The sequence below is a fragment of the Echinops telfairi genome, unplaced genomic scaffold (assembly GCF_000313985.2).
Source record: "Echinops telfairi isolate 266 unplaced genomic scaffold, ASM31398v2 ScPeMD7_7427;HRSCAF=8465, whole genome shotgun sequence".
In the NCBI taxonomy this organism is placed as follows: domain Eukaryota; kingdom Metazoa; phylum Chordata; class Mammalia; order Afrosoricida; family Tenrecidae; genus Echinops; species Echinops telfairi.
The window spans coordinates 12,042,915-12,068,908 of NW_022111327.1; the positions used below are offsets into that span (position 1 = coordinate 12,042,915).

General features: G+C 35.8%; 1 protein-coding gene across 1 annotated transcript in view; it reads left to right on the top strand.

Moving 5' to 3' along the window:
* The window catches only part of HTR2C (5-hydroxytryptamine receptor 2C), a 239,481-nt gene extending 214,539 nt beyond the window's left edge, over nt 1-24,942 (top strand). The window contains exons 5-6 of the mRNA XM_004710060.2: nt 5,277-5,477; nt 21,423-24,942. Coding sequence (XP_004710117.1) covers nt 5,277-5,477; nt 21,423-22,252 — 1,031 coding nt within the window. The 3' untranslated portion in view covers nt 22,253-24,942. The remainder of the gene's footprint in view (nt 1-5,276; nt 5,478-21,422) is intronic.
* Nucleotides 24,943-25,994: the final 1,052 nt, after the last annotated feature.

Genomic DNA, 25,994 nt, shown 5'->3' on the forward strand with positions numbered 1-25,994 from the left:
AATGAGAATAATATCAGAACAGTTCACCACAAAAGATCAACTCAGCACAAAAGACAGTAATATTGGAGGATATATGGCACAAAAGGGATATGAGATATTAAAAACAAACAGCAAAATGAGAGTTGTAAATTCTTTGTCAGTAGTTATTTTAAACATAAAGGAACTAAACTCTACCATCAAAGACAGAGCTTTGAAGAATAGATAAAAAAGAAAGAACTATCTACATATTTTCTACAAGCAACACACCACAGACTCAAAGACACACTGTTTAGAATGAAAAGAGAAAAAAAATTCTGTTTATATAGAAACTAAGAGAGAGCTGAGGTATCTATATTAGCACAAACATAACACAAAATAGATTCTATATCAAAATGTTATAAAAGATACATAAGGATTACATAGAATAATGAAAAGTCAAAGTACTAAAAAAATATAATGAGTATTTAATATATCATATATATTTTATATATCATGATATATGTGCCTAACATCAGAGGCTTCAAACAGAAATTGAACTAATCACTGATAGCATTAAAGAGAAAAAAAGTTCTATAATAAAGGTAGGAGATAAAAAAAATTTTTAATAGGGGTAGGATATTGCAACACTCAGGTTTTACTAATTGATAGAATATCTAGACAGATTAATCAGGAAATAGAGAATTTTAACAGCATTATGAATCAACTAAACCTAACAGACATATTATATAACACAACAGCACACTATATACCCTTTTTCAGTACACATGGGCTCGTTCTCTAGGATATATGTTGTACCTGAAAACAAATCTCAATAAATTTATAAATATTGGAATCATACAAAGTATTTTCTTTGACCACAATGGAAAAGAACCAGAAATCAAGAACAGAGGGGAGCTTTTAAATTCAAGGAATATATGGAAATTAAATAACACACTATTAAGCTATTTAGACTCACACTATGAGTCTAAAAAGGAAAATAAAAAAATATGTATAGATGTGCTCTACACAATTGATCTATGTATTGTGATGAATTTTATGAGCCCCAATAAATTGATTTTAAAAAAAAGAAAAGAAAAAAAATACTTAGTGATGACTGAAAATAGAGCACAACATGTAAAATCTCAGGGAATATGCCAGAGAGAAATGTATTGTGGAAAAGGACTACATCATAACAGAGAAGAATAAAATGGAGACTAGAAAACAACAGGGAAAATAAGTTGGTTCCCAAGAAATCAAGAAACATTTTTTAGGACCAAGACTAAGAAAAGTGGGAAAAGTACAGAAATGAAAATCAGAAATGAAATTATATAACCCAAGGAGGAAAATATCCAAGAAACATAAACCTAAATTGACTTTAGAAAAAATTGAAGCTCTCAACAAACATATAACAAGCGAAGTGATTAAATCAGTAATACAAAAGCATATTAAAATAGCATACACTATGTCCAACTTGTATTTATCTCAAAGATGCAAGATTGGTTTAATATAGAAAATCAACCAATATAATATACTGCATTAATACTGTGAATGAAAAGAACCATATGCGTATCTCCTGCATGGTTTGATAAAATCCAACACCTTCTCATAATAAAGACATTAAGTAAACTAGGATTATATGAGAAATTCATTGGCATAATGAAGGTCTTGCTGAAAAGTTCACGGCTAGCAAACGCAATGGAGAAGTATTGAGAGCTTTACCCCTTGATCTGGAACAAGAAACAAGTGCCCAGTTTCCTCGCTGCTATTTAAGATCTCTTAGACAAGAAAAAGAACAAAAAGGTCAAAAATTAATGCAGAAGAAATAAAACTCTTTTCTGTTTAAACACAACATGGTCTTATAGAAAATCCCAAAGAATCCACAGGAAAGCTAATAGGATTGATAAATGAATTCAGCAAGGTGAAGGGTATAAGATCATCATTAAAAAACTAGGTATGCTGCTATATGCCCGCAATGTACATTTTCAAAGGAATTTCATTTAAAATAGCATCCAAAATAATAAAATACATAGGAATAAATTGAACAAGTAGGTTAAAATAGCTACACAGTGAAAATGATAAAATATGGTTGGAAGAAAATGCTTTCATAATGAAAATATATCCCATGTGAGTGATTGGAAGACATAATATTGATATCACTACTACCCCAAACAATCTACCTACCCAATCAGGTGCCATTAAGTTCAATGTAACTCATAGAAATCTTACAGGATAGAGTACAACTGTCCCATAAGCTTTCCAAGACTGTCAATTCAAGACTGTAGAATTTGACTACCATCTTTCTCCCATGTAGTTTGAGCCACTCACCCTTCAGTTAGCAATTATGTGCTTAAACTGTTGAAACACCAGGGTTCCCTAAGCAATCTACGGAGTCAATAAAATTCTAGGAACATGATTTATAGGAATGAAAAAACCAGTGATAGAGAATTTCAGTGCCATTTGACTGGTCAAAACAATTTCAAAAAGAACTAAGTTGGAGGACGCATTCTTTTTTATTTTAAATTTACTAAAAAGGTACAGTAATTGAAGCAGAGTGGTACTAGAATAAGGATGACTGTATAATACAATGGGATAAAATTGAGAAATTAGAAATAAATGTATATATCTACAGATAATTGATTTTAAACAAGGCTGCCAAATCCATTCAATTGGGGGGGGGGGGAATAGTGTCTTCAACAGAAAGTACTAGAGCAACAAGATTTCCATTTGGAAACTAATGAAATTAGTCTCAAACTTCATACCATAGAAAAAAACTATCTCAAATCGAATCAACAACTAAATAGAAAAGCTAAATCCATAAGAACACAGCACAAGGGCTTGAGAAAGGCTTATTAACCATCTACAATATGCATGTAACCAACCTTGCTTGCTGAAAGGGAGGAGGCCTTATAACACCTGCTGATGAAGATCAAGGACTGCATCCTTCAGTATGGATGACAACTCAAGGTGAAAAAAACCCAAATCCTCACAGCTGGACTGATGGACAAAATCCTGATAAATGGAGAAAGATTGAAGTTGTCGAGGATTTCATTTTGTTTGGATCCATAATCAATGCTCACGGAAGCAGCAATCAAATATATTGGTGGACCACATTGGAGAAATATGCTACATAAGGCTTCTTTGAAGTGTTGAAGAGCAGGGATGTGATTCCTCAAGTTGGAAATTGAATAAGGAAGGGTAGAGGAGGATTACTGCTGTGCTTGAATTATAGCATTGGCAAAGAATATTGAGAGTAACGTGGACTGTCAGAAGACCAAACACATGTGTCTTGGAGGAAGTACAACCAGAACGTACCGTGGAAGCAAGGATAGCAAGACTTAATCTCATGCCACTTTGGACATGTTGTCAAGAGAGATGCGTCCATGGAAAAGCACATCATTCCTGTTAAAGGAGAAGCTCAGTGAAAAAAAGAGGAAGACCCGGAAGATGGTGGATTGACACAGTGGCTACAACAATGGGCCCAAGCATAAGAACAACTGTGAGGATGGCACAGGTCTGGGCAATGCTTCCTTCTGTTGTAAATAGGGTCATTATGAGTTCGACTTAACTTGATGGGACCTAATAACAAAACAGCAAATGACAAGTGTTGTGTGTTGTAGTTGATGCAGAGAAATTGGAACCCTTATGCATTACTATAGAAAATAGTTAAGCAGTTCCTCAAAGTATAGAATTATTACATAATGCAGCAATTTACTTTTAGGTATGTGGTAGTTACACAATTCCGGGTCAACTTAAAATATATAAAAGTGTAGGGGTGGAGTCTAGCCTTTCAATCCGGTCACAGCCTGATGGTAGCTCCTGGTGGATGTGACCTTTTCATATGGAGAAGCCTGGGAAATTCCTCTCTTTCTGCCTTCAGCTTCATGTTGAGGAGCCACATGGAGATCTGCGAGAGCCCTATGATGTGGCCATCGCCATTGGATACACAAGACTTTTCACCCAACGGCCTGTAATCTTCCTGCATTCTCCATCATTGCATGTGGCTGCGTAAATCTGAAGACCTTATGGACTAATATCAGACTTATGGACTTGAACTAGACCGGGCTGGGATGTTTTCCTGATATACAATTACGTCTTGATATAAAGCTCTTTCTTACATATATGCGTGTCACTGATACTGTTTCTCTAGTCAACCCAATCTAACACAAGGTACAGACTGCCAAACAGGGAAAGAGAGATTCAAATAAAAATATGTTCAATGACTGTCTTTAGCAGCATTTTTCATTATTCAAAGGTAGAAAGAACTCAAATGTTCATTAACTGATGAATAGATAAATAAAATGTGTTGTGGCTCTCTCTTCCTGTAAAGAGTTGCAGTCTCCAAACTTGACCTATGGTTACAATGGGAGAAGCAGGAAGAGTGTTCGCTTAGGGGGCATTGATTTCATGTTAAGAATGATGGAATAATTTGGAAAAGGATATCAATAATAGTTGTTCAACCCAAAGAATATAATCAATGGCACTGAATTATACATGTACAAATTGTTGAATTGGAGAATGTATTGCTGTGTACATTTTGCCGCAATTAAAAAAATAATTACATGAATAACAGTGAATTCAGGGAAGAAGAAAATGTTTTAGAATTGATTGCGGTGATAATTGTACAACTCTTATTGATATGATTGTTATTGAATTGTATGACATGTGGAGGCAGTGTTAATAAAACTTTTTTTAAAAATTTACAATCTCGAAACTAAAAGATACAGTTCTAGTCTGTCCTAAATCTATAAGGGATTCTGACTATGAATTCAGAATTGACTCCATGGTAGTAATTTAAGTAAGTATATGCATAGAGTGGCATATTATTTAGCCAACAAAAGAAACAAAATGAATGCATGAATCTTAAAAACATTTTACATGATGCAATCGGATACAACATGTCACATAATTTATTATTCATTTACATAGATTATCCAAAATATGTAAACTCAAATAAGTGGTTGCCAGCGTGTGAGAGGAAAGAGAGCAGGTATGGTTACTGTGTACATGGTGACAAAAAATATTTTAGAATTAGAAGCAAGTGATCCTAAGAAATATTAACACGCTAAATGTTGGTGATTTGTACACTTTAAAATGTGTGATTACCTGTTCTGTCCATTTTAGTTCAATACAAAATAATGCACGCAATACTGAATGCATCATTATTGTCATCAACATCATAACCATAGAAAATTAATTTCTTCCAAATTTCACTTCTTCAAAATGTTTTCATAATGAAAGAAAAAAATTGACTAAAATTTAAAAGAATAGTCTGTATATTTTGCGTAATGTTTTCTTGTCCCTTTTCTGTTCTCTTTCAGATTATGTCTGGCCACTACCACGAAATTTGTGCCCCGTCTGGATTGCTTTAGATGTTTTATTTTCGACAGCGTCCATCATGCACCTCTGCGCTATCTCGCTGGATCGGTATGTAGCAATACGTAATCCTATTGAGCATAGCCGTTTCAATTCGCGGACTAAGGCCATCATGAAGATTGCTATCGTTTGGGCAATTTCAATAGGTAATTAATAACTTTCTTGGCCATTAGAATTGCAGCGGCTATGCTCAATACTCTCGGATTATGTACTGTGAACAACGTACAGACGTCGACTGGTAACATTTGCGTTTAATCGGGAATGTTTTTAATTAGTAATTATTCTTGACCTACTTATCTGATAATTAGGTTAAAAATAATGAAATAATTTATCTGACACTATAAATTTAAAGTTCCTATTTATACGGCTACTTATTTTGTGCACCAATATGCCAATGAATTCAGCAACACAGATTTGAAAAATAATTTGAAAATGGTATATGGTAAAACCTAAATTAAAGAAAAGCATAATTTATACAATTTTAAAATTCATCTATCTTGAATTATCAATTTTAATCCATCTATTCTAATTCCATATCCTCTTTAGAGGAAAATTTAATAATTATAATTTGAAAACCTGTCTAAATATATGCTATTCATCAAACCTAAAATGTACTATGTCCTCTGTTTCAAATTTCTTCTTGGACTCTGGTTATACAAAGAAACAAAGCAGTTATTTATTTCTTTATGATTTTGAGTTGGAACAGAGAGACCAATGAATATTAAAGAAAAAAAATTAATGAGGTGAATTTTATGGGGTTTTACCATTCTTTTAATTCTTCATTTAGAGATTTCCTTGTGTTTTATGAAACAATCCCTTTTAAACTTGTTTCTGAAGAAGATTCAGGTAAGTGAACAACAAGATCAAGACCTTTGTATTTTCTTCACTGATACCATCTAAAGATTTTGATGCCTGGTAAAAGAAAATTGTCTTAAGATTTCTCTACTGCACGGCAATATATGTATCTATGAGCAGTGCTTACTGTTATAAAAAATGGACACAGATCAATTAAAATAGAACACTACAAGCATCCTCTTCCAGTATTGGCAAACTACATAATTTGCAGTGACCTTTGTGTTTAAGACAATAAAAATCATGAAACAAATATTAAAAGTATTGCAAAGAAAATAAAGTGAGGAACCACTATACCAATATCCAGAAAAAGAAAAAAAATTTAGAAAATGACCTTGCAAAAAATGACTGGCAAAAAATCAATTTTGCCAGTGATGCATTTAAGGAACTCATTTCACAGTCACACAAAGCAAAACAGGGACAAATAAACAATAAAGGGTCTGGCAAGGGCCAATCAACTTGACCTTAGTATTGGGATCCCAAAGGTGAGTACGCTAGGAATAAAAAGGGACCAGGAATAAAACACCCTTCCAATGGCATTCAGCTCTAGTTCAAGTGATGTCTGTAAATTGAGAAACTGAAGTTTAATTAAGGTAATTTCATATTAATTTCCCAAATTTCTTGAATTCAAAATTATAGCCCACACATGATTCCTTCCATTGATTTTCAAATGCAATTACTGGCACATAAATAGGCACAAAGAAGCAAGACAATATGAACCAGACCGCACACAATAAAAGAGGATGCAATTGAACCCACAGGCACTCTAGATAGTAGAATAATAAAATACATGTTTTAAACAATTATTTGTCCTGTACACATGGAAATTAGAAGCTAAACTTAAATATTAGAGCAAAACCTGAAAACTATAAATAGTGCTATTGGATGCTCGACAAACATCTAGAAATTTTTACACTAAATGCACACTATCAAAAACTATGATGTCAGTCGAAGATTGCATGTAAGTGAGAATTATAATAGATTGGTAAGAAGAAACTGATGAATGAGGCATGAAGAAGAATAATAGAAATCATACGTACAAATAGAATGATAGGCGCTGTATAAATGGGGAAAATTCTATAAGTCAAAGAAAGAATTGCAGGATGCAATCTTTGAAGAAATAATGGCTCTTTAGCATTCATTTTAAAAAAAACATTGATTCTTATATTTAAAGAATCCAACAAGTCTTAAGCAGAGCGAATAAAAAGAAATCAACATATAGGCCCATCATGAAGAAACTTACCAAAATAAAAAATTTTTAAATTAAAAGGATTCTTACCACAGAGGAAATCAATTGAAAAATACAGCACTTTCAATGAAACAATTCACAACTGCTTTCTCATTAGCAATAATGAAAATCAGAAGATGGTTCAATAATAAACTTTAGGGTGCTAAAATAAATAACTTACTGAAATAATAATCAAGAAAATTGTGCCTCCATAACAGAAATGGAATAAAGACATCATCAGACAAGTAGGTACAAAGGGAATTTGCTGAAATCAAACTTAAATACTTAAAGACACTTAAATACTAGAGAGTGTTCTTTTTTTTAAATTTTATAATCATTTTATTTGGGGCTTGTACAATTCTTTTTTTTTAACATTTTATTAGGGGCTCATACAACTGTTATCCCAATCCATACACACATCAATTGTGTAAAGCGCATTTGTGCATCGTTTCTCAAAACATTTTCTCTCCACTTAAACCCCCGACATTAGGTCCTCATTTTTCCCCTCCGAGAGTGTTCTTAATGTAAAGGAAAATAGTCAGAGACAGATAATTGGAGATGTAGGAGCAATGTAAATTTTTAATGTATGGTTAAATCTAAGTAAACATTGCCTTTACTAAACAAAAAAATATTGTCTTCTTGTTCTTAAGATACTTATGTAATTGAAGCCAAAAAGTATGGCTTTTAAGTAAAGGGCATTGAAAGTATGCTTCTTTAATTGTCCACGAAAAAGTAAAAATTATATCTAATATTACATTTGGAATCACATATAACTTGCTGTACATTCAAAGATAATCACTAATAGAACAAGAAAGGGGTGACTAAATTTCAACCTTAGATATATTGTAGAATAATTAAAGAAATACAAGCATAAAATATAAAAATGGTGCATGGATCAGGTGGGACACCTACAGAAGAAGCATAGCAAAATGACAAAGTTACAACCAAACATATCCGTAATTCTATTAAATGAAAATGGGCTAAATAATTTAAGACTACTAGGCAAGATTGGAAATATACAGCCCAACTATGTTGTTGCAAGAAATATATGAAGTATAAAGAAAGTAAGACAATAGAAAATATGTATTCCACACAAACACTGAACAACAGACCGCTACTGTGCTACATTACTATTTGTCACACTCGGCATACAAAAAGATAGAAAGTCCCCTCATAAAGAAGGAAAGATCTTAGAAACAAAATCGATGACTGAGATCTACTAAAAAAACAAGACAAGTAAGTGCATCAAAAGACTTCATCAAAGGGGTAAAAAGAGAACCCACAGAGTGGGAAATCATTTGGGGCAATGACAAAATGGACAGGGAATAATCTCTAAAATTGATAGAAAGCTACAACAAAAAAGGTGAATAGCCCAATCAAAAAATGGGCAAAAGACATGAACAGACAACTGACCAAAAATAACATCCAACTGACCAAGAAACATGTGAAAAAATTCTCACCGACCACTAGCCATCCAGGAGATGCAAATCAAAGCAAAAATATGATACCACCTTACACCCACAAGGACAGCCAAGTTAAAAACACAGAAAATAATAATTGCTGGAGATCCTCTTCCTACACTGCTGGTGATACTGTAAAAATCTACAATAATTGTATGTTTAACACACCTTTCTCATTGATTGTATAAGCACAATAAAGAAATTTGAATTCATTGACAGCAACTGAAACAAACATAGTCTCACCAATTACACAAGAAATAATAATAATAATAATAAGTTAGGGGGTTGACAATAAGTTGCTTTCATGGTCCAGGAGAAAGGACATATGCCTTTTTCCATAAATGTATTCTCAACAAATTAAAAAGGATTAAAATTATAAAGTATGTGTTCTTTGAGATGTAAATGAGATAGAAATTACTACGGAAAATAGAACTTTTTGTCAAGGCAACTCACGGTGACTTTATGAAATGTTTCTTGTTCCTGCGCCATTCTCACAATTGTTCCTATGTTTGAGTCCATTATTGCGTCTACTGTGCCTATCCAGTTTATTGAGCGTCTCCATCTTTTTCCGGAACCTTTCTACCGAGTACAAGGTCTTTCTCCAATCATGGGTACCTCCTGATGATATGTCCAAAGTAAATAAAATGAAATCGCATCATCCTTGATTGTAAAGAGAATTCTGGCTATACTTTCTCCAAGACAGATTTGTTCATTCTTCAGATAGTCCATGGTAATTTCAACAGTTTTCTCAACCCCACAAGTTAAATGAATAAATTCTTCAGCCTTCATTTTTTATTGCCCAACTTTCATATGCATCTGAGGTGGTTAAAAAGCTTATGATCTGGGCCAAGTGCAGCTTAGTCCTCAAAGTGCCTTCTTTGCTTCATAGCACTATAAAGACATCTTTTGTGCAATATTTGCCCAATTTCTTGACAGCTCTTCCCAAGGTTATTGCTTGTTGATCCAAGTCGGATGAACTTCTTGACAACTTTATTTCTCATTCAGCATGATATTGCTTTTAGTCCAGTTGTACGCATTTTCATTTTCCTTATGTTGAGGTATAATCCATAATGAAGGCTGTAGTCTTCTATCTTCATCAATAAGTGCTTCACAAGATCTTCACTTTCTGCCTACCGCAGATTGTTAATGAGTCTTCTATCAATCCTGATACTGGCTTCTTCATTTCATCCAGTTGTTGTTTCTCAAGATATGACCCAATAGTTTCTGAATTTGTTGATACTTCTATTTATCATTCACTAAGATGAATGTACAATTATGATTTTTCTCATTTTATCTTTCTATATTTATTAGTTGGCTTTTTCTTCCTACTTTGCCAAAGTATTATTTCTTTAATTAATATAAATACATAAATTTGCTTGTATTCAATGTAATATAATTCATCCCTGCCCATAAATATTTTGATGCACTAATTGTCTTAGATTTGTCTTGTGAAAACACCTTTGGATAAGTTCTATACACTTGTGAACACTTTATCACTTCCTGGCATACATTTAATTTTCATGCTCTTGTTCTGAAATTATCCATTTCTCTTAGGAAAGCTTTGGCCCTTTCAGAGAGCACTGTTTTATAAATGTGGATTGTTGGTGGTATAGTGGTTACCCATTGGGCAAGGTCAGCACTTCAAAGCTACCAGCCACTCCTTGGAAGAAAGACGGATTTCTACTCCTGTAGAGTTAACCATCTCTGAAACTCACAGGGGCAGTTCTGCCCTGTCCTGTTGGAATACTATGAGTCAGCACTGATTTGATGGCTGCAAGTTAGAGTTTTGGTTTGGCTTTATAAATTAAGGTATGGAAATTTATTTTTGTTTTGTGCCACTGAATTAGTTCCTGCTTATCACAACAGAGCTAAACACTGCTCAGTCATGCTCCCTCTTCACAACTGATGTTATGTTTGAGCACACTGTTGTAGCCACTGTCAATCCATCTAGATGAGGGTCTTCCTCTAATTTTTCTGACCCCTCTACTTTTCCAAATATGTCATTCTTCAGGCATTCGTTGGTTCCCTACTGATAACATGTTCCATGTATGCGAGATCAAATCTTGCCATCCTCACTTGTAGGAAGCATTCCAGCTGCACTTCTTCCAAGATAAATGCATCCGTTCTGGGAGCCCATGGTTTTCAATATTCTTTGCCAACACCATAATCTGCCTATAGCATTGTTGTTATGTATACATGTCTCAAATCTCAACACATTAACACAGGTTCTTCTAGTTTGCTATGCTTAAAGTTTTATGGCATTTTAAACGACTGTTTCCCATTAGAGAATATTTGGGTGCACTATTATGTTTCAAGTGCTTGGATTCACACACACACACCCCTACACACACACGCACATATAAAGTTCTTCTGTTATTCTTTTCTCAAGTTTTCTACAGCTGTATAGTCTGTATGCTTTACGATTTTATTTTTCACTTGGTAATGTAGCCTGGGAATCACTCTGCATCCATAAAGAACAAGAAAACAGATATATAAAGCAACTCTATCATATAAATAATCTAAGCATTCCATTTGAAAGCTGATTTCATATTTTAGTTGCACATTGGGTTGCTACGACATAGGGTTGACTCAAGGTCACATAACAACAGTAACAGCACTGCCTTATGTAGACAGATCATAATTTACTTAACCAATATTCCGTTTCTGAGCATTTGTATTGTTTCCAGTACTTTGTAATTGTAAATATAATTCCATAAGGGTTACTCATGTGCCTTGTGCCCATGTGCATCTTGATATCTGTGTGGATGTGTGCATTTGTGTTTGTTTTTGTGTTATTCCGATTTTACCTTCAGGAAAAGTTCCTTGAAACTGCGTTAATTGAACAATGGTAAATGTATATATAGGTAGGGATTGAATTGTATTTTTATTCCCACCAGCAATACAAGAGGGTCTCTGCTTTACCAAATGCTTGAAAACTGTCTATTTTCAAACTTTTAAATGTTTTCTAATACCTTAGGGGAGGTAGTATCTCAGTGAAGTTGTAATTTGCTTCTTTTCAGAAGCTAAATGCTATCACTGCATCAGTTTTTCTCAGTGTACCTTTTGCTAATTATTCCTTTTTAATCATTTTATTTTATAAATGTAAGTGTTCATGATACATTATAGCTACTAATTATTTTACATGTGATAGATGCAAACTCTTTCTTTGTTTTCACTATTTGCTACAGCTTGTGGTGGTTTTTGCCATGCAAAATTCTTTAAATATTTTGCAGTTTATTATCAATCAGCTCTTGTATTTTCATGATAGGCTTTGTGATACATTCAATATCATTTCCCCACACCAGGTTTGAAAAACAACCCATCCATATTTTCATTTTTTACATTTAAACCTCTAACCCATTTGGAATTTATTCTTGTATGTTATATGAAATACACATTTGATTTATCTCCTTACCTATTCCCACAGACAGCTATTGAATTTTGGATCAAAGCACTCAATAATAGGAGTTAAGCACCATCCAGTTCTTGGATGGTCTCATGGAAAAGGGGGCAATAGCTCATAAAGGAAATTGGACCTGAGATTCCGTTCTTCCTCCAGTTCCTGGGTCTCCTTTCTCGGCTGTTTGAGGCCAAGAGAGACCAACTGTTAAACTTGGATAACTGTTCACAGGATCCAGGAGCTATTCGATGAAGTAAGAGGCAGAGGAGAAACTCTCCGAACAATATTCGATTAAGTGATTGGACTGGGCCCTAATTTTATAGCCCTACACTTCTGAACCAAGACAATTAATCCCATGAGGTGCTGGGTTGCACTTGACTAATATCGATAGCTGTGCCACCGCCTCCCCTTTTGTTTGGGTTTTGTTGTTACTGTACCATTTATCTAGACACAGCATTTGCAAATTTTACCTTTTTCTGCTGTATAGCTTAATGATGTCAGTTACATCAGTCAATTTCCCCATCATAGACAAACTCTCACAACTTCCCAAAGAATGATTTCCCCCTACTCCTTGTAACCACTAAGAACCTTTGGTCTCTAGGCTTTCACTGGTCCTTGTCTTTTCTTACAAGTGACATCATACAATTTTTGTCTTTTCATGATGAAGTTATTTTGCTGAGCATAATGTCATGGAGTCTCATCCATGTTGTAACACGTGTTGTCCGGCGTCTCCCTTCACCCACTTTTCTGTTGCCCATCCCCCAGGGAGGAGGTTATTGTAGCTCCTTGTAATCAGTTCCTCCTTTCTACCCCCCCTTTCCTCCTGGTATCGCCACTCTCACCACTGGTCCTGAGGGTGAACCACTGATTTTATGGTTAGCAGTACAACACTTAATCGACAGCGCCACCGTAAGATTAAAATCTAGAAATACTCATGGGGCAATTCTACTCTGTCCCGTGGGGTCATTATGAATCACAATCTAGAGCACCTAAAAACTGCACCACTTTGATCTCCTAGAATGCTATCCTAAATAATATTATTTTTCAATTCATTCCCACTGTTTGTTTTTAAATCAATTTATTTGAATATTTTACACATCCAATCATACATGAATGGCAACTTCTTTTCCCATTTTAAGACTATCTTAAATTTATTTTTATTGGTTTACTAAACTGATAAGGCTTCCAAAATAATGTATACTAAAGTGGAGAGAGAGGACATACTGCTCTTTCACCTAAGTTTAATAGAAAAGTATTCTTTATATCAATATTAAGAATGGTACAGTGAGATACCTTTCATCAGGTTATAGAATTCCTTTTCATTTGCAGAGGCTTTAAAAAAATAAACAGAATTTTTTCAAATTCTTTTTCTTCCTATAGTAGGAAGATTACAGGATTTCTGGTTTTCTTTGTTCTGTTAGCATGGTGATTATATCAATTTTTAAATAATAGCCAATTTTGCATTCCTAAAATGATCCTTTTTAATGTGATCTTTTTCTCCCTATAGTTTTGGATTTTTAAGATAATATTTTAGTTAGGATTTTAAAATCTATCCTAATGATCAATATAGCTTTGTCATAACCCTTAAATAGGTAAGGTCCTTGTCCTGTTTGGGGACCAAAGTTACGTGAACATTAAAAAAGTTTAAAACTGGCAACAGAGACACTGCTCCTCTATCCGTCTCCAGCCTCCAGACAGCCATTTAGTGCACCTCCGAACGAGGTCATCAAGCTGCAACCTGATTGACAGGTTAGCTCCACCCATATCTTCTTACAAGTGCCATGTTGGCACAAAAAAATCTATCACAGTCACCAAGGCCACATTTTCCAATTACTGCTCCTTCCTCTTTGTTTCCATCTTTTGCATTCTAATCACCAATAATTACCAATGCGTCTTGATTGCATGTTTGATAAATTTCTGACTGAAGTCAGATTGAATTCTTCAATTTCTTCCTTACTAGCTTTTTTCAGTTGGTGCATAAATTTGAATAGTTCTACTGATTGGCTTTCTTTGAAGGTGGATAGATATAATCTCATCACAGACAGCATTGTACTTCATGATTGATTTTTGCAATGTCCTCTGGATAATGAATCCCACGCCATTCCTCTTGATTGTGTTGTTCCTGACATAGTCAATCACATGATTTTCTGATTCAAAATGGCCAATGCCTGTCCAGTTCACCTCACTAATGCATACATATTGATCGTAATGCATTCAATCCATTTCTGATGACTTCCAATTGTCCTAGATTCATACTTCACTCATTCCAATTTTCAATCATTAGCAAATGTTTGCAGCTGTTTTCCTTTACCTTGAGTCTGTCCCATCAGCAAATGAAGTTCTAAAAGACTCCACTCCCACAGGCTTTCCCTAACTGACGTCACCACGGTAGACTTCACCAGGAGGAATCAGCTCCTCCTCGGGCACAATTAGAGTGTCCTTAGACCTGTGGGGACCGACTTCTAGCACTATCTGGGACAATGTTCTGCTTCCAAGCAGTAGGCCTTCAGTATCTGACAGTGTCTCGAAGCTCTGCATAAGGTTTTCAATCGCTCCTTCCTTGAACGGAGGAGCTAAGTCCTTCTTAGTTAACTCTTCTCACTCTGGAAGCTCTGCTGAAAACAGTTCACTTTGGGTGCCCCTGCTGGCATTTGAAATACCAGTGCCATAGCTTCCAGCATCACAGCAACCCACAAGCTACCCCAGTATGACAAACTGATAGGCAAGTGATTATAGACCACTGCCAGGGTCACTTAGAATGTCTTAAAATTCTTACAGCACCAACACAGTACTGATTTATTTGCCAAAAAAAGCAAAATGTTTCTCCCCCCAATTTCTTTTCTGAGATTAAATAACACTAGTGCATCATAACCACTTTTCAGTGGTATTTGAGAATTGAATGAGATAGTGCATGTAAAGTACATGGCTGTTCCTTGGTTGTAGTGGTTCCCGAGAATTTCAGTTGAATTTATTTTAGACATACTTTCTCACTTGAAAACTGAGACAGCACTGTTTGTATCCTTTTGGTCTTCCATATCTCTCTCTGAAAATAATTACCTAATCTTTTGCTGACGACTCCAATTTTCCAGAGACTCGCTCATCACACTTCAAGGTAAAGAAACACTCATACGAGCCCGGCTTTGTGCAGTCCTTGTAGATGTTCTTGAATAACTAAATACCTTGGCAAAATAACTCATGAAAATAGGCCCCTCCTGCAGTTTAAGTCATTTCTTAATCTGTGCTTTCATATCGATGTTAGCCAATCTGCTCCAGAGCATTTACTTGATAGTCTCTCTTTTCTGTCTTCTAAAAAATTAAGCTGTGTGTGTGTGTGTTTGCACAGCAAATTAGGTTCCTATCTGACAATTTCTACACACTGTGTCAAGCAACATAGTATTTTTCACAAGGTGTCAACATTCTCTTTGTGTTCTAGTGGCTCCATTTTCAGTCCTCTGAAGATGCACTTGTCTCCTCGACCTGTGTCTTCTCATCTTGGCCTGAGAACAATTGTTGACCTTTTGGTCTCAGATAGATGTTTTTGAATCTCTTCTCTTCTCTATCATGATTATTCATCTTTTGGCTCTATTTTCTGGCTTCACTCCTCCATTGCCATTATTTCTACCAGTGACCTCTTACTTTTGAAAGACAGAATAATTGTTTCCAATTGTAAATTCTATTGTGGCATCATTTCACATGGTTATGACTCTCTCTTTGGAACATTCATTCCTGTAACCTGTCACAAGATAAATTCTCTTGTCCATCGAATTATTTCCATGATGCTAACGTGTCAGCTTTTGCTGTGTGTACTTTCTTAATGTTAAAGAATATGTTAAAATATGTTTGTCTTTTTCACTTGCACTAACAATAACAAATAACAACCTTGCATCAACTGCTGCCTGGCTAACAAGATTATAAGACATCATCAGATGTAACACATCACACATTTTCAAATATGAAAATCTGAAACCTTTGGTTTGGTCAGAGCATGGGCATCATCAAATAACTGGCATATGATATACATTCTGATTGTTTGAAGGACACTAATCTGTGTTGCTTGAATTCGAAGCTTTAAGACATAAAATTAACATTTTTTTATACAGCCGCTGAATTTACTTGCCTTATTTAAAGTAAAATAACTTTAGCAAATGACACCCATTCTTATGGGTCTTAATGAGACTGGAATGTTATAATGCATGCAAAATATATGATGCATGTAAAGTATAAGATCGATAATAAATCATAATAAGCACCTATGCATGATAGATGATCATAATAGTAGTAACACATTAGACTCTCAATGAATTTTGAACTATAAGTTTGTTTCTTAGTTAAACGTTTTAAAGGGGATGATCTTATATGGGTAGTGAACATACTTTTATGAGATTAAGTACTTTTACTGCATAATAAACACTTTTCATCAATTTTTGAAAATTGAATGAGATAGTGCATGCAAAGTATGTGGCTGTGTATTGGTTGGAGCAATTCCTGAGAACTTCAGCAGAATTTGAATTATGATTTTTTCCCTAATATTCCGAAGAGGATGATATAGACTTCTTGAAGTTAATCTCAGAAAAAATTAAGTGATTTCACCTAATAATTCCATTATTTTATGTTTTTATCTAAATTGAATAATATAACATATAAAAGTAAAAAAATAATAGGCATTCTGGTGGCACAATTGATGAGAACAAGGGTCCCAACTGAAATCAAGCCAGGGTATTCATGGGAGGAAAGACAGTTCTACTCTGTCACATGTGTCCTTGTGAGTCAACAGTCGGGTGGACTACGCCCAGCAACAACATTCAAAAAGATCAAATCCCTGGCTCAGTGCATGGCAAATAAGAAGCACTTAGTAAAAAGTAGTTGTTTCTATCATTGTACTTGCACTTATTGGTACCTAATATTTTTAAAGGTACTTAATTTCAACATTTCCTCCTTGGACAAATTAAGAGTTTCAAAAATATTAAAGAGTGCTTAATCATATTTATTACATTTGCTTAACAGCTCTGAGGCTAACTTCAGCAAATGACATGTGCATTTCAGAATTTTTTATGAGAATGAATTAGCTAATACATGCAAAGTATTTTGTTGCTAGTATTGTAGTTTATATGTGTCTCATAATATCATTTGAATTTCTACTGGTCAACAAATTAAAGTTTGAAAAATAGTAAGATTTGATGCCTTTGCCGCTTAAGTTATTTCGTATAGTAATATAGAATAGCAGTTCTCAACGTCTTTGATGTCAAGAGTCCTTTCTATTAATAATGAAAGTAAGGACTCCAATGAGCTTTTATTTATATAGATTATATCTATTGACATTTATTATACTAGACATTAAAGCTAAAAACATTATATATCTATGTCATTTCACTTGAAATGGCAATAATAAACATGTAATGTTAACATAAACAATATAACAATATTTTTCAAAACAAAAAATATTAAAGAGAAAATAGCTACTGTTTTACTATTTTGCAAATCTCTTTAATGTCTAGTATGGTGGAAAGAAAGCTAGATTTTCATATCTATAGTCTATTTTACATGTTGCAAAATGTTGTCTTCACTAAAATTTATGAGGAATCTTCAGTCTTAAAGGAAAATATTTGGATGAAGAAACCTAGAAAACTCTCTAAAAAGGTTCACAGAAACCCCTAGGATCCTTGAACTTCACTTTGAGAACTGCTGACGCATGCTTTTAAATTTTTTAAAGTATTAAATAAATAATCTGTGTGATAATGTATTTGTTATTAATGCTTCTGTTGTCATTATTTAGACTTACCTGATATTTTCAAAACCTTACATTTCTTTTTGTTTTGTTGACTGCATTCCTGGTTTCTTTTAAAAAAAAGAAAGAAAGAAAACTAATTATGGTATAGCATTGGTAAAGTGGTTGAGCTACTAAATTAAATAACACCAGTCTTGCATGGTTTTTAATAAAATTGATAGATTTAAAATTGACATTTAAAATCTGAAATATCAGTAATATGCATGGCTATGTTCTGGCACATAGGATAGACTCAATAAATGACAGCTGTTAGAATCATCCTTTCTTCAGTTTACATTAATGTATACAAATAGATGCTAGGGAAACATTGGTCTCACCCATCTAATAACATCATCTGCTCAACTGGGATGATTCTGCTACCTTATCTTGTTTTCTCTTGAAAATAAACAAGCTATCCTATAAAGGAGCAAGCTAATCCTATTCCTGACCTAGTCTCTGAGGGCTGCTGCCTTCCAATGAAAGGAAACCTTCCCCAAGGACATTGGGAATCTTTAGGAATACCTAAAATGATTGTGCATTTCCTGTGGGGAACTCAATACATTCCAGCACTTGTTTCCTGGGCATAGGTATCTCTACTCTCAGCCAGTATCCCTCGCGAGTCTAATGAAGTCCCTTTTGAGACCTGTAGGAGATGGAAGTAGGCACAGGTCTTCAGCTTAAAAGCAAGAAATCAGAAGTTTGGCCAGAGTGAAGGTAAATTCGTGAGGCTAGCCTCAGGCTCTCATGATGTAGGGGAGAAGGAGTGGGAAAGTTCCTGGGCTCCCCACCCCGCCCTGATCTTTTGGTCCACATGCTCACTCTGTACCCTTCTCCTCATCTAACTGGGATTGCAAATTGCACAACAGAGTTTTCTACCATATTCGACCAGAAAATCACTGTCTTCTCTCCAATTATAGTCACGTGATGAGTCTTTGCACCTTGGAATCCAAGTCGTTTGTTCCAGAAGTAATCCCTTTCAAAGTCAGCAGGGCTCACTAAGTCTTGGTGACTTTTTTGATCTTCCGGAAGTTGTTTTCAGAAAAGACCCTCCATGTCTTCTTTTTCCTTTTTTCCCATTTTTTAGAACTTTTTGAACTATTGTTAGGAAAACGTCTAATGATTACCAAAATAGATAAAAATGATATAGTCAAGCCCGATGTACTCATTATGGAGCTTCAACATTTTATCAATTATGTACTGCTGTGGTCGCTATGGTGCTGGTACCAACTTGATGGCAGTGAGTTGGGTTTCGTTTCATATTTCGTCCATATTCACATGCCACTTCTCCTTTCCCCATTATTTTGAAATTAACTGCAGACATCATAATACTTTATGCATCAATATTTCAGGATATATATCTAAAAATATATGTTTTTTTCTATATACATGCAATATTATTACCACAATTTTAAAAAATGAACAATAATGCTTTAATATCATTGAGAAATGAATCATTGTTCAAATTTCTTATTGACTCATGAATGCCATGAATATGTTGAAGTTCATTTGCATCAAGATCCCTATACGGTTTACATATTGCTATTGCTTGATTGGTCTTTTATGTCTCTTAATCTATATGCTCTCCCTTAAGTTTTTCCAATTTGTTTTTTGAAGAAACTCTTATGTGTTTTCTTAATCCCATTTTAGCTCCCATAATTCCAGAAAATTTTCTACAGCCTAACCCCTTCATTAAAACATTTCATTAAGGGTAAACTATCTAGTTCTGACTTCTTGCTGACAAACTCGACCTGCTCTTCTTCTAGAGATGGCTGTCCTTATATTTATGACTTCGAATAAAGGGGTTTTTTTTGCGCGGGGGGTGTTGTTTTTTCCATAACACCCAGCTGGAAACTATCTTTTAAACTCTTAAGAAATGTAACTTCTGTGGTTCTGTTGCTTTTTGTATTCCAAAAGGCCTGTTGAAGTTCTCCCAAGCATATCATTCCAACTTGGTGCGAGCTTCCCTCAGTGTTCCCCTTCTGATACCTGACACTCTTCCCATTCAGGATCCAAAGGTCTCTTTATGGAGATCCAGCAATGTCTGTTTGCAGTACCTCCTAATTTTCCACGGCTTTCCTACTTTCTTGAATGGCATACTGTAGGTTCAGAGCTGTGGACATTGGCTAACCCCCCACTGAGTGTATTATTGCATCTTACACTGTCACTTGGCCTCTTTCTCTACAAAACATCCTGTCGGTTTTTAGAAATTTACTAATATGTATCATCCAAAAGATTAAACAGATCAGCATTCTTAGCAAGCTCCAGAAAAGGAGGATGCATCATGTTCTCCTTTTGGTACTGATTATGGGTGGGAAAACAACAGTCTGCTTGTTGCTCTTCTCATACTTAGTGAAGCTTTGTGATAGAATGTCAGAAGTGAAACCTGGCCTTTCACAGCTTTCAACGTTCCAGGGACACAAGAGAACTGAAACTAAAATTTTAATTTCACCTGCCAGCCATACTGAGTTTTGGTGCAAGGCCTCATCAAGATCTACAATAGCTACTTCTGCCTGGGTCTCTTACTCATGCTCTGGCACCAAGATCACCGTCTGCTCTCACCTCCATGGTGATATGTTCTTCTTACAAACCTATTGATTGAAGGGAGTGCTTAAGATACTGCCTCCCAGTATTCCCAGCCTAGAAAAATGCTCAACTCTGCATTTCATTCAGTCTCTAGACCTTGAATCAATATTGCTTATATCCCAAGTCTCACAGAAACCCTTGCTAAAACAGAGAAACCTTGCAGCTTCTGCTTACAGACTACTTCTGCTCAGTGACCAGACTTATCCCTATAGCACATTAGGACACCCATACCATCCCTCTCCCATCCCCCTTAGTAGCTCCAGAACTCTCAGGTCCTATCTCCATGGAACTCAAACATGAACTGTCTTCTTGTTGATCTCACAAATGAAAGTTATCAGACTATGGACTCATCTCAAACTCACCCCAGGCCACTTTGATGTACTATTATGATGACCGTAGGTTGCATGCATATCATTTTGAATTGAGTTTGAACAGTGGCACGCTAACAGAAGGCTTCCTTAATGCCACTGAGTACAAGTGGACATATGTTCATTCATTCATTCAAGTATTTCTTGAGTGTCTTCTATGAGCCAGGACAGTTCTAGGAACTGGGACCAGAGCAAAATTGCTCCCATCCTCTCTAAGCGCGGCCCTACTTGGAACAATTCAATGATGGGGATTCCTAACATGGAAAAGGCAGTCATTTGTTTCATGCAATCATCCATTCATGCTGTGGAGAGCTTTCAACAAAAATGAGGTCTAATCTTCTTTCCAAAAATGCAAATATGAGTGTGCGGTTGTACCAACCTCTTAGACCCATGCAATATGCTATAACAATGTTATACCTTTATTCTAATTCTGTAGGTGTATCGATTCCGATCCCAGTGATCGGACTGCGGGACGAAAGCAAGGTGTTCGTGAACAACACCACCTGCGTGCTGAATGACCCAAATTTCGTTCTCATTGGGTCCTTCGTAGCTTTCTTCATTCCGTTGACGATCATGGTAATCACCTACTGTTTAACGATCTACGTTCTCCGAAGACAAGCTTTGATGTTACTGCGTGGCCACACCGGGGAACCGCCTGGACTGGGGCTGGACTTCTTGAAGTGCTGCAAGCGGAACACCGATGATGAAGAGAGCGCCGCCAACCCTAACCAAGATTTGAACCAGCGCCGAAGAAAGAAGAAAGAACGCCGGCCGAGGGGCACCATGCAAGCGATCAACAATGAAAGGAAAGCTTCCAAAGTCCTTGGGATTGTTTTCTTTGTCTTTCTGGTCATGTGGTGCCCGTTCTTTATCACCAATATCCTGTCGGTTCTATGTGGGAAGACCTGTAACCAGCGGCTGATGGAAAAGCTTCTGAATGTGTTTGTTTGGATCGGTTATGTGTGTTCAGGAATAAATCCTCTGGTGTACACGCTCTTCAACAAAATTTACCGTAGGGCATTCTCCAATTATTTGCGCTGCAATTATAAGGCGGAGAAAAAGCCTCCTCCGGTCAGGCAGATTCCGAGAGTCGCAGCCACAGCTTTGTCTGGGAGGGAGCTTAATGTTAACATCTACCGGCACACCAATGAGCCCGTGGCTGAGAAAGCCGATGATGGCGAGCCTGGTATAGAGATGCAGGGGGAGCACTTGGAGCTCCCGGTGAACCCCTCCAGCGTAGTTAGTGAGCGCATTAGTAGTGTGTAAGAAAGAGCCGCACAGTGTTGTCCGACACTAACACCACAGGTGTAGGAAAACCTTCGCTTTTTCTGGTCGGTCATAACTGATGTAAATATTGCTGTCTACAAAAGTGTTTTTATATATAGCTTTGCAATCTTGTACTTTACAATCATGCCTAATAGTGAGATTTAGGGTTCTATATTTACTGTTTATACTAGATCAAAAAATAAACGTCTTTTGAGTTTGTGAGGAATCGAATGTTGGGGGTTTTCTTCCTGTCCCTCTTTCTTCCTTCCTTCTACCCTTCCTTCTTCCCTCCCTCCCTGCCTGCCTTCCTTGCGCCTTCCTTCCTTGATCCCCTTTCTTTGTGTGCATAAGGAAATATTGATGTTGATCTCAGGTGGCATTTGCAGGAGACCAGAATGATGCACATGACAGTGGTGACATTTCAACCACACCCAAATTAACAAATTCCGTGGAATCTTTTCTCCAGGTTAACAGTAAATATATGCTTTAAATTCTTGCTCAGCTCATGTACACACCTGAATACAGTAAGATAGGTTCTGCCTTCTGATTACCACATTGGTTGGTGAGTCACAAGCAGAACTTAGCCTTGTTGTTACATATAGGGGCAAAATTTGACATTGTCAGATTGTTGTGTTGGTATCTCACTGCAATGTCTGTCCCCAAACATAGTGGTATTTTAACATAGCAGCTGGTTAACCAGGACTAAAGAAGTAGAAGGATGATATGAGATAGAGACATCAATAGCTTTTCACTTCTTAAGGACAATGTTCAAATTCTGATTAGCAATTCTGAAAAGCAAACTGGAATTAGTGGTATCATTCTGGTCCTTAGTAAATACCTAATTCCAGGACCAAACTGGGAGACCAGATCCCAGAGCTGTTTCCCAATCCAGGATTCAACATCAGTTGGGTTTAAATCTCAGGATCCTGGAAATCCGTGTGCTACACACAAAGTGAAATTAGCATTTTGAGCCTTATTCAAATATTTTCATAATTATGGTACCTCTATCTATAGGACCTAATTTCGCAGTCCATTCTTGAGTAAAATGTGCATTGGAAGCATAGACCTCCAAAACCTTGGACGTTTTACTTGATTAAGGACTACAGAATTAGGCCCTTAGAATGTGGAAAAAAAGTAATTCAAATCAAGCTTCTACTGAACTTTGGGAATAACAGAAATTCAGAGTTTCCATTTGGAATTTAAACAAAATTGATCACATTTTCAGATCCTTCCAAAGTCTCTAGTGCAGGAAAAGGCTGCAGCTAATTTGTGAAAGTGGCAAGCTCTTCATTGTACTGCAATTATGTACCAGAAGTTTAAAATCCTTGTTAAAATATAGTGCTGTGTTACAATAAGTGTTGGCCATTGTTTCATTCGTGGGCCTACTGCTCTCTAAGAACTCAATACCATTTAATAGTTTGTTAACCATAAAAGGTTTTCAAGCATTGCTAAAATCAGACCATTCAGTCTATGCTGTGTGCAGAGTATACAAGTGTTTTTCTAGTACCTATATTTCCATGTGTGCCCATTTCACACAACTGTGGATCAATTTCCGAAGAATTCATGATGCTATTTCTTACGCCTGACAGTTACTTGCACACCTTAGAGTGTGCCTCTCTGTTTCTTGACATTAGTGACTGCAGAATCTGAATTTCAAAACCTCCTGGTGTGTGTCCTCAACACACAGCATAGATAAATCCAACAGGCTGTCCTAGGGGCAGTGGGAAAGGTGCTGTATTCGAGAAAACTCATACAGTCTCGACTTGATTTGCAACACTGCCAAATGTCAGTCAATTGCTTGAGCATGCCCAACTATTAACACGAAGGTAAAGTCTACCTGCCTGTTAGCGCTGTTGAACTGCATGTTTGAACAATTATATGAAATTGAATGATTTTGAGCTCTTACTGAGATGAAAATGTCTGAAAAAACACAGCATGCCCTTAGCATGAGTTCTGCCCATACAGATGGTACCCTGCATGTATGCCATGTATGTTGCATGAATCCATCGACTTGTATCAATGTAGGGCAGGGTAGCTGATATTAAAAGGACTAAAGAAGATTCTTCAGCAGCCCTTAAAGAGACCATGCATTCAGATGAGAAGGATTGTGAGTAATAGAGAAAATTGGAAACATCTGATTTCTTAACTATCAGGGCAAGCTCATAGCACATGTTTTACAAAGAAATAAAATATAAACCACGAATTTTCAAAAGCACTAGCAATAAATTGAATGATAATAGCTTATAGCACATTTGTTAAAAATTCTTATGTCATCAAGTAGAAGTACTTAATAGTATCGAACACAATAATTATCCACAAATTGTGTGCTATTCGTAAATTCTGTGAAGTTTGGTATGAAGCTAATATGCTCATTTGGATATAAATCTTACAATTCAATGTTAAATCTACAAACTTTTATAAATGTTTTAAAAAAAAGTCTATGTAATAAATGTGAACGTGGTGAATTTACTGTCCAGCAAATCATTTTGATGTACTATTATATATGTATATCTGTTTAAGACACGTGCAACAGACTGCCTTATATTATTTTCTGTAAATCTTTTCCCTTGTCAAATGGTACTTTTTGTGAATGGTTACAAAGTGTTGTCTTACTCCTGGTTCTTGTACGTTATCCACTGCAGGTTTTTGTGATACTTCCTATTAATTTATTAAATTTATTAAATATTGTTTAATATGTCCTGTGTCTTTTTTCCAATTATATTTGGATCGTAAAATGTCACTTCACCCCTTTTTCTTTGAAAATTACAAGTTCACAAAGACAAATATAACCAGAAATTATCACTCTTTCTGATTAACGACAACATCCATAGAAAGGACAATTAAGAGGTATGAACAAAAACAATACCAAGACAAACATCTATGACTTATCATGTACATAATTACTCTACCTCCAAATGATCTTGAATGCCTGCTTTTCCCAATCATTGGCTTGTTGATGTTTTTGTTACAACTCACAGTGACCCTATGGACAGCAAAACAAAACACTGTCTGGTCCTGCCCCTTCCTCACAATTGTTCTTATTCCTGAGCCCGTTGGCCTAGGGAGGCAGCATACTTTCGGCATTATTACAATATTATTTCCACTGCATGCTAAGATCCCCCAGCACAGAAAGGATCGCGTCTATCTTACTGATGGCTTTATCCCAGCACTTATAGTCATTCTCCATTTAACAGATATTTAGAGAATATCAACACATGCAGGCATTGTATTATCTGTCCATGTTACAACAATGAGACATACAAATTCCTGTTCTTCAATCATGGCAGTGTGGCAAAATTGTGTTAATTTACCTCTGTCACAAATACCTTTGCATACTTCAGTAATCATTAACTTCTTATCATGCAATACCTACTCTGTCCCTACATACCTGGAATAAGGAATTGGCCTTCTCTTCCAACACTTCTACCCTCATGATGCTGGGTGAGACTAAAAGATATCGTAATGGCTTCAGTTTCTTGAGAAGAAGGCAGGAATATCTCCTTCTTACAGCCACAGCTGATTGCTTCCTACACTGGGCCCACTTGAAACAATAGGATCACTGCTGCCGACAGTGAGGAAGGGAGAGCTGTCTGACCTAAAACAAGTCATTTTCTTGTCATCAAGTAGCAATAAGATTTCTTATTAAAACAGGGTTGTTTTGATTCACCTCTATCACAATACACTTTGAAAGGTTGAGATCCATTTTCCATGTTTAAGCTCTCTAAACATAATTCAATATTAC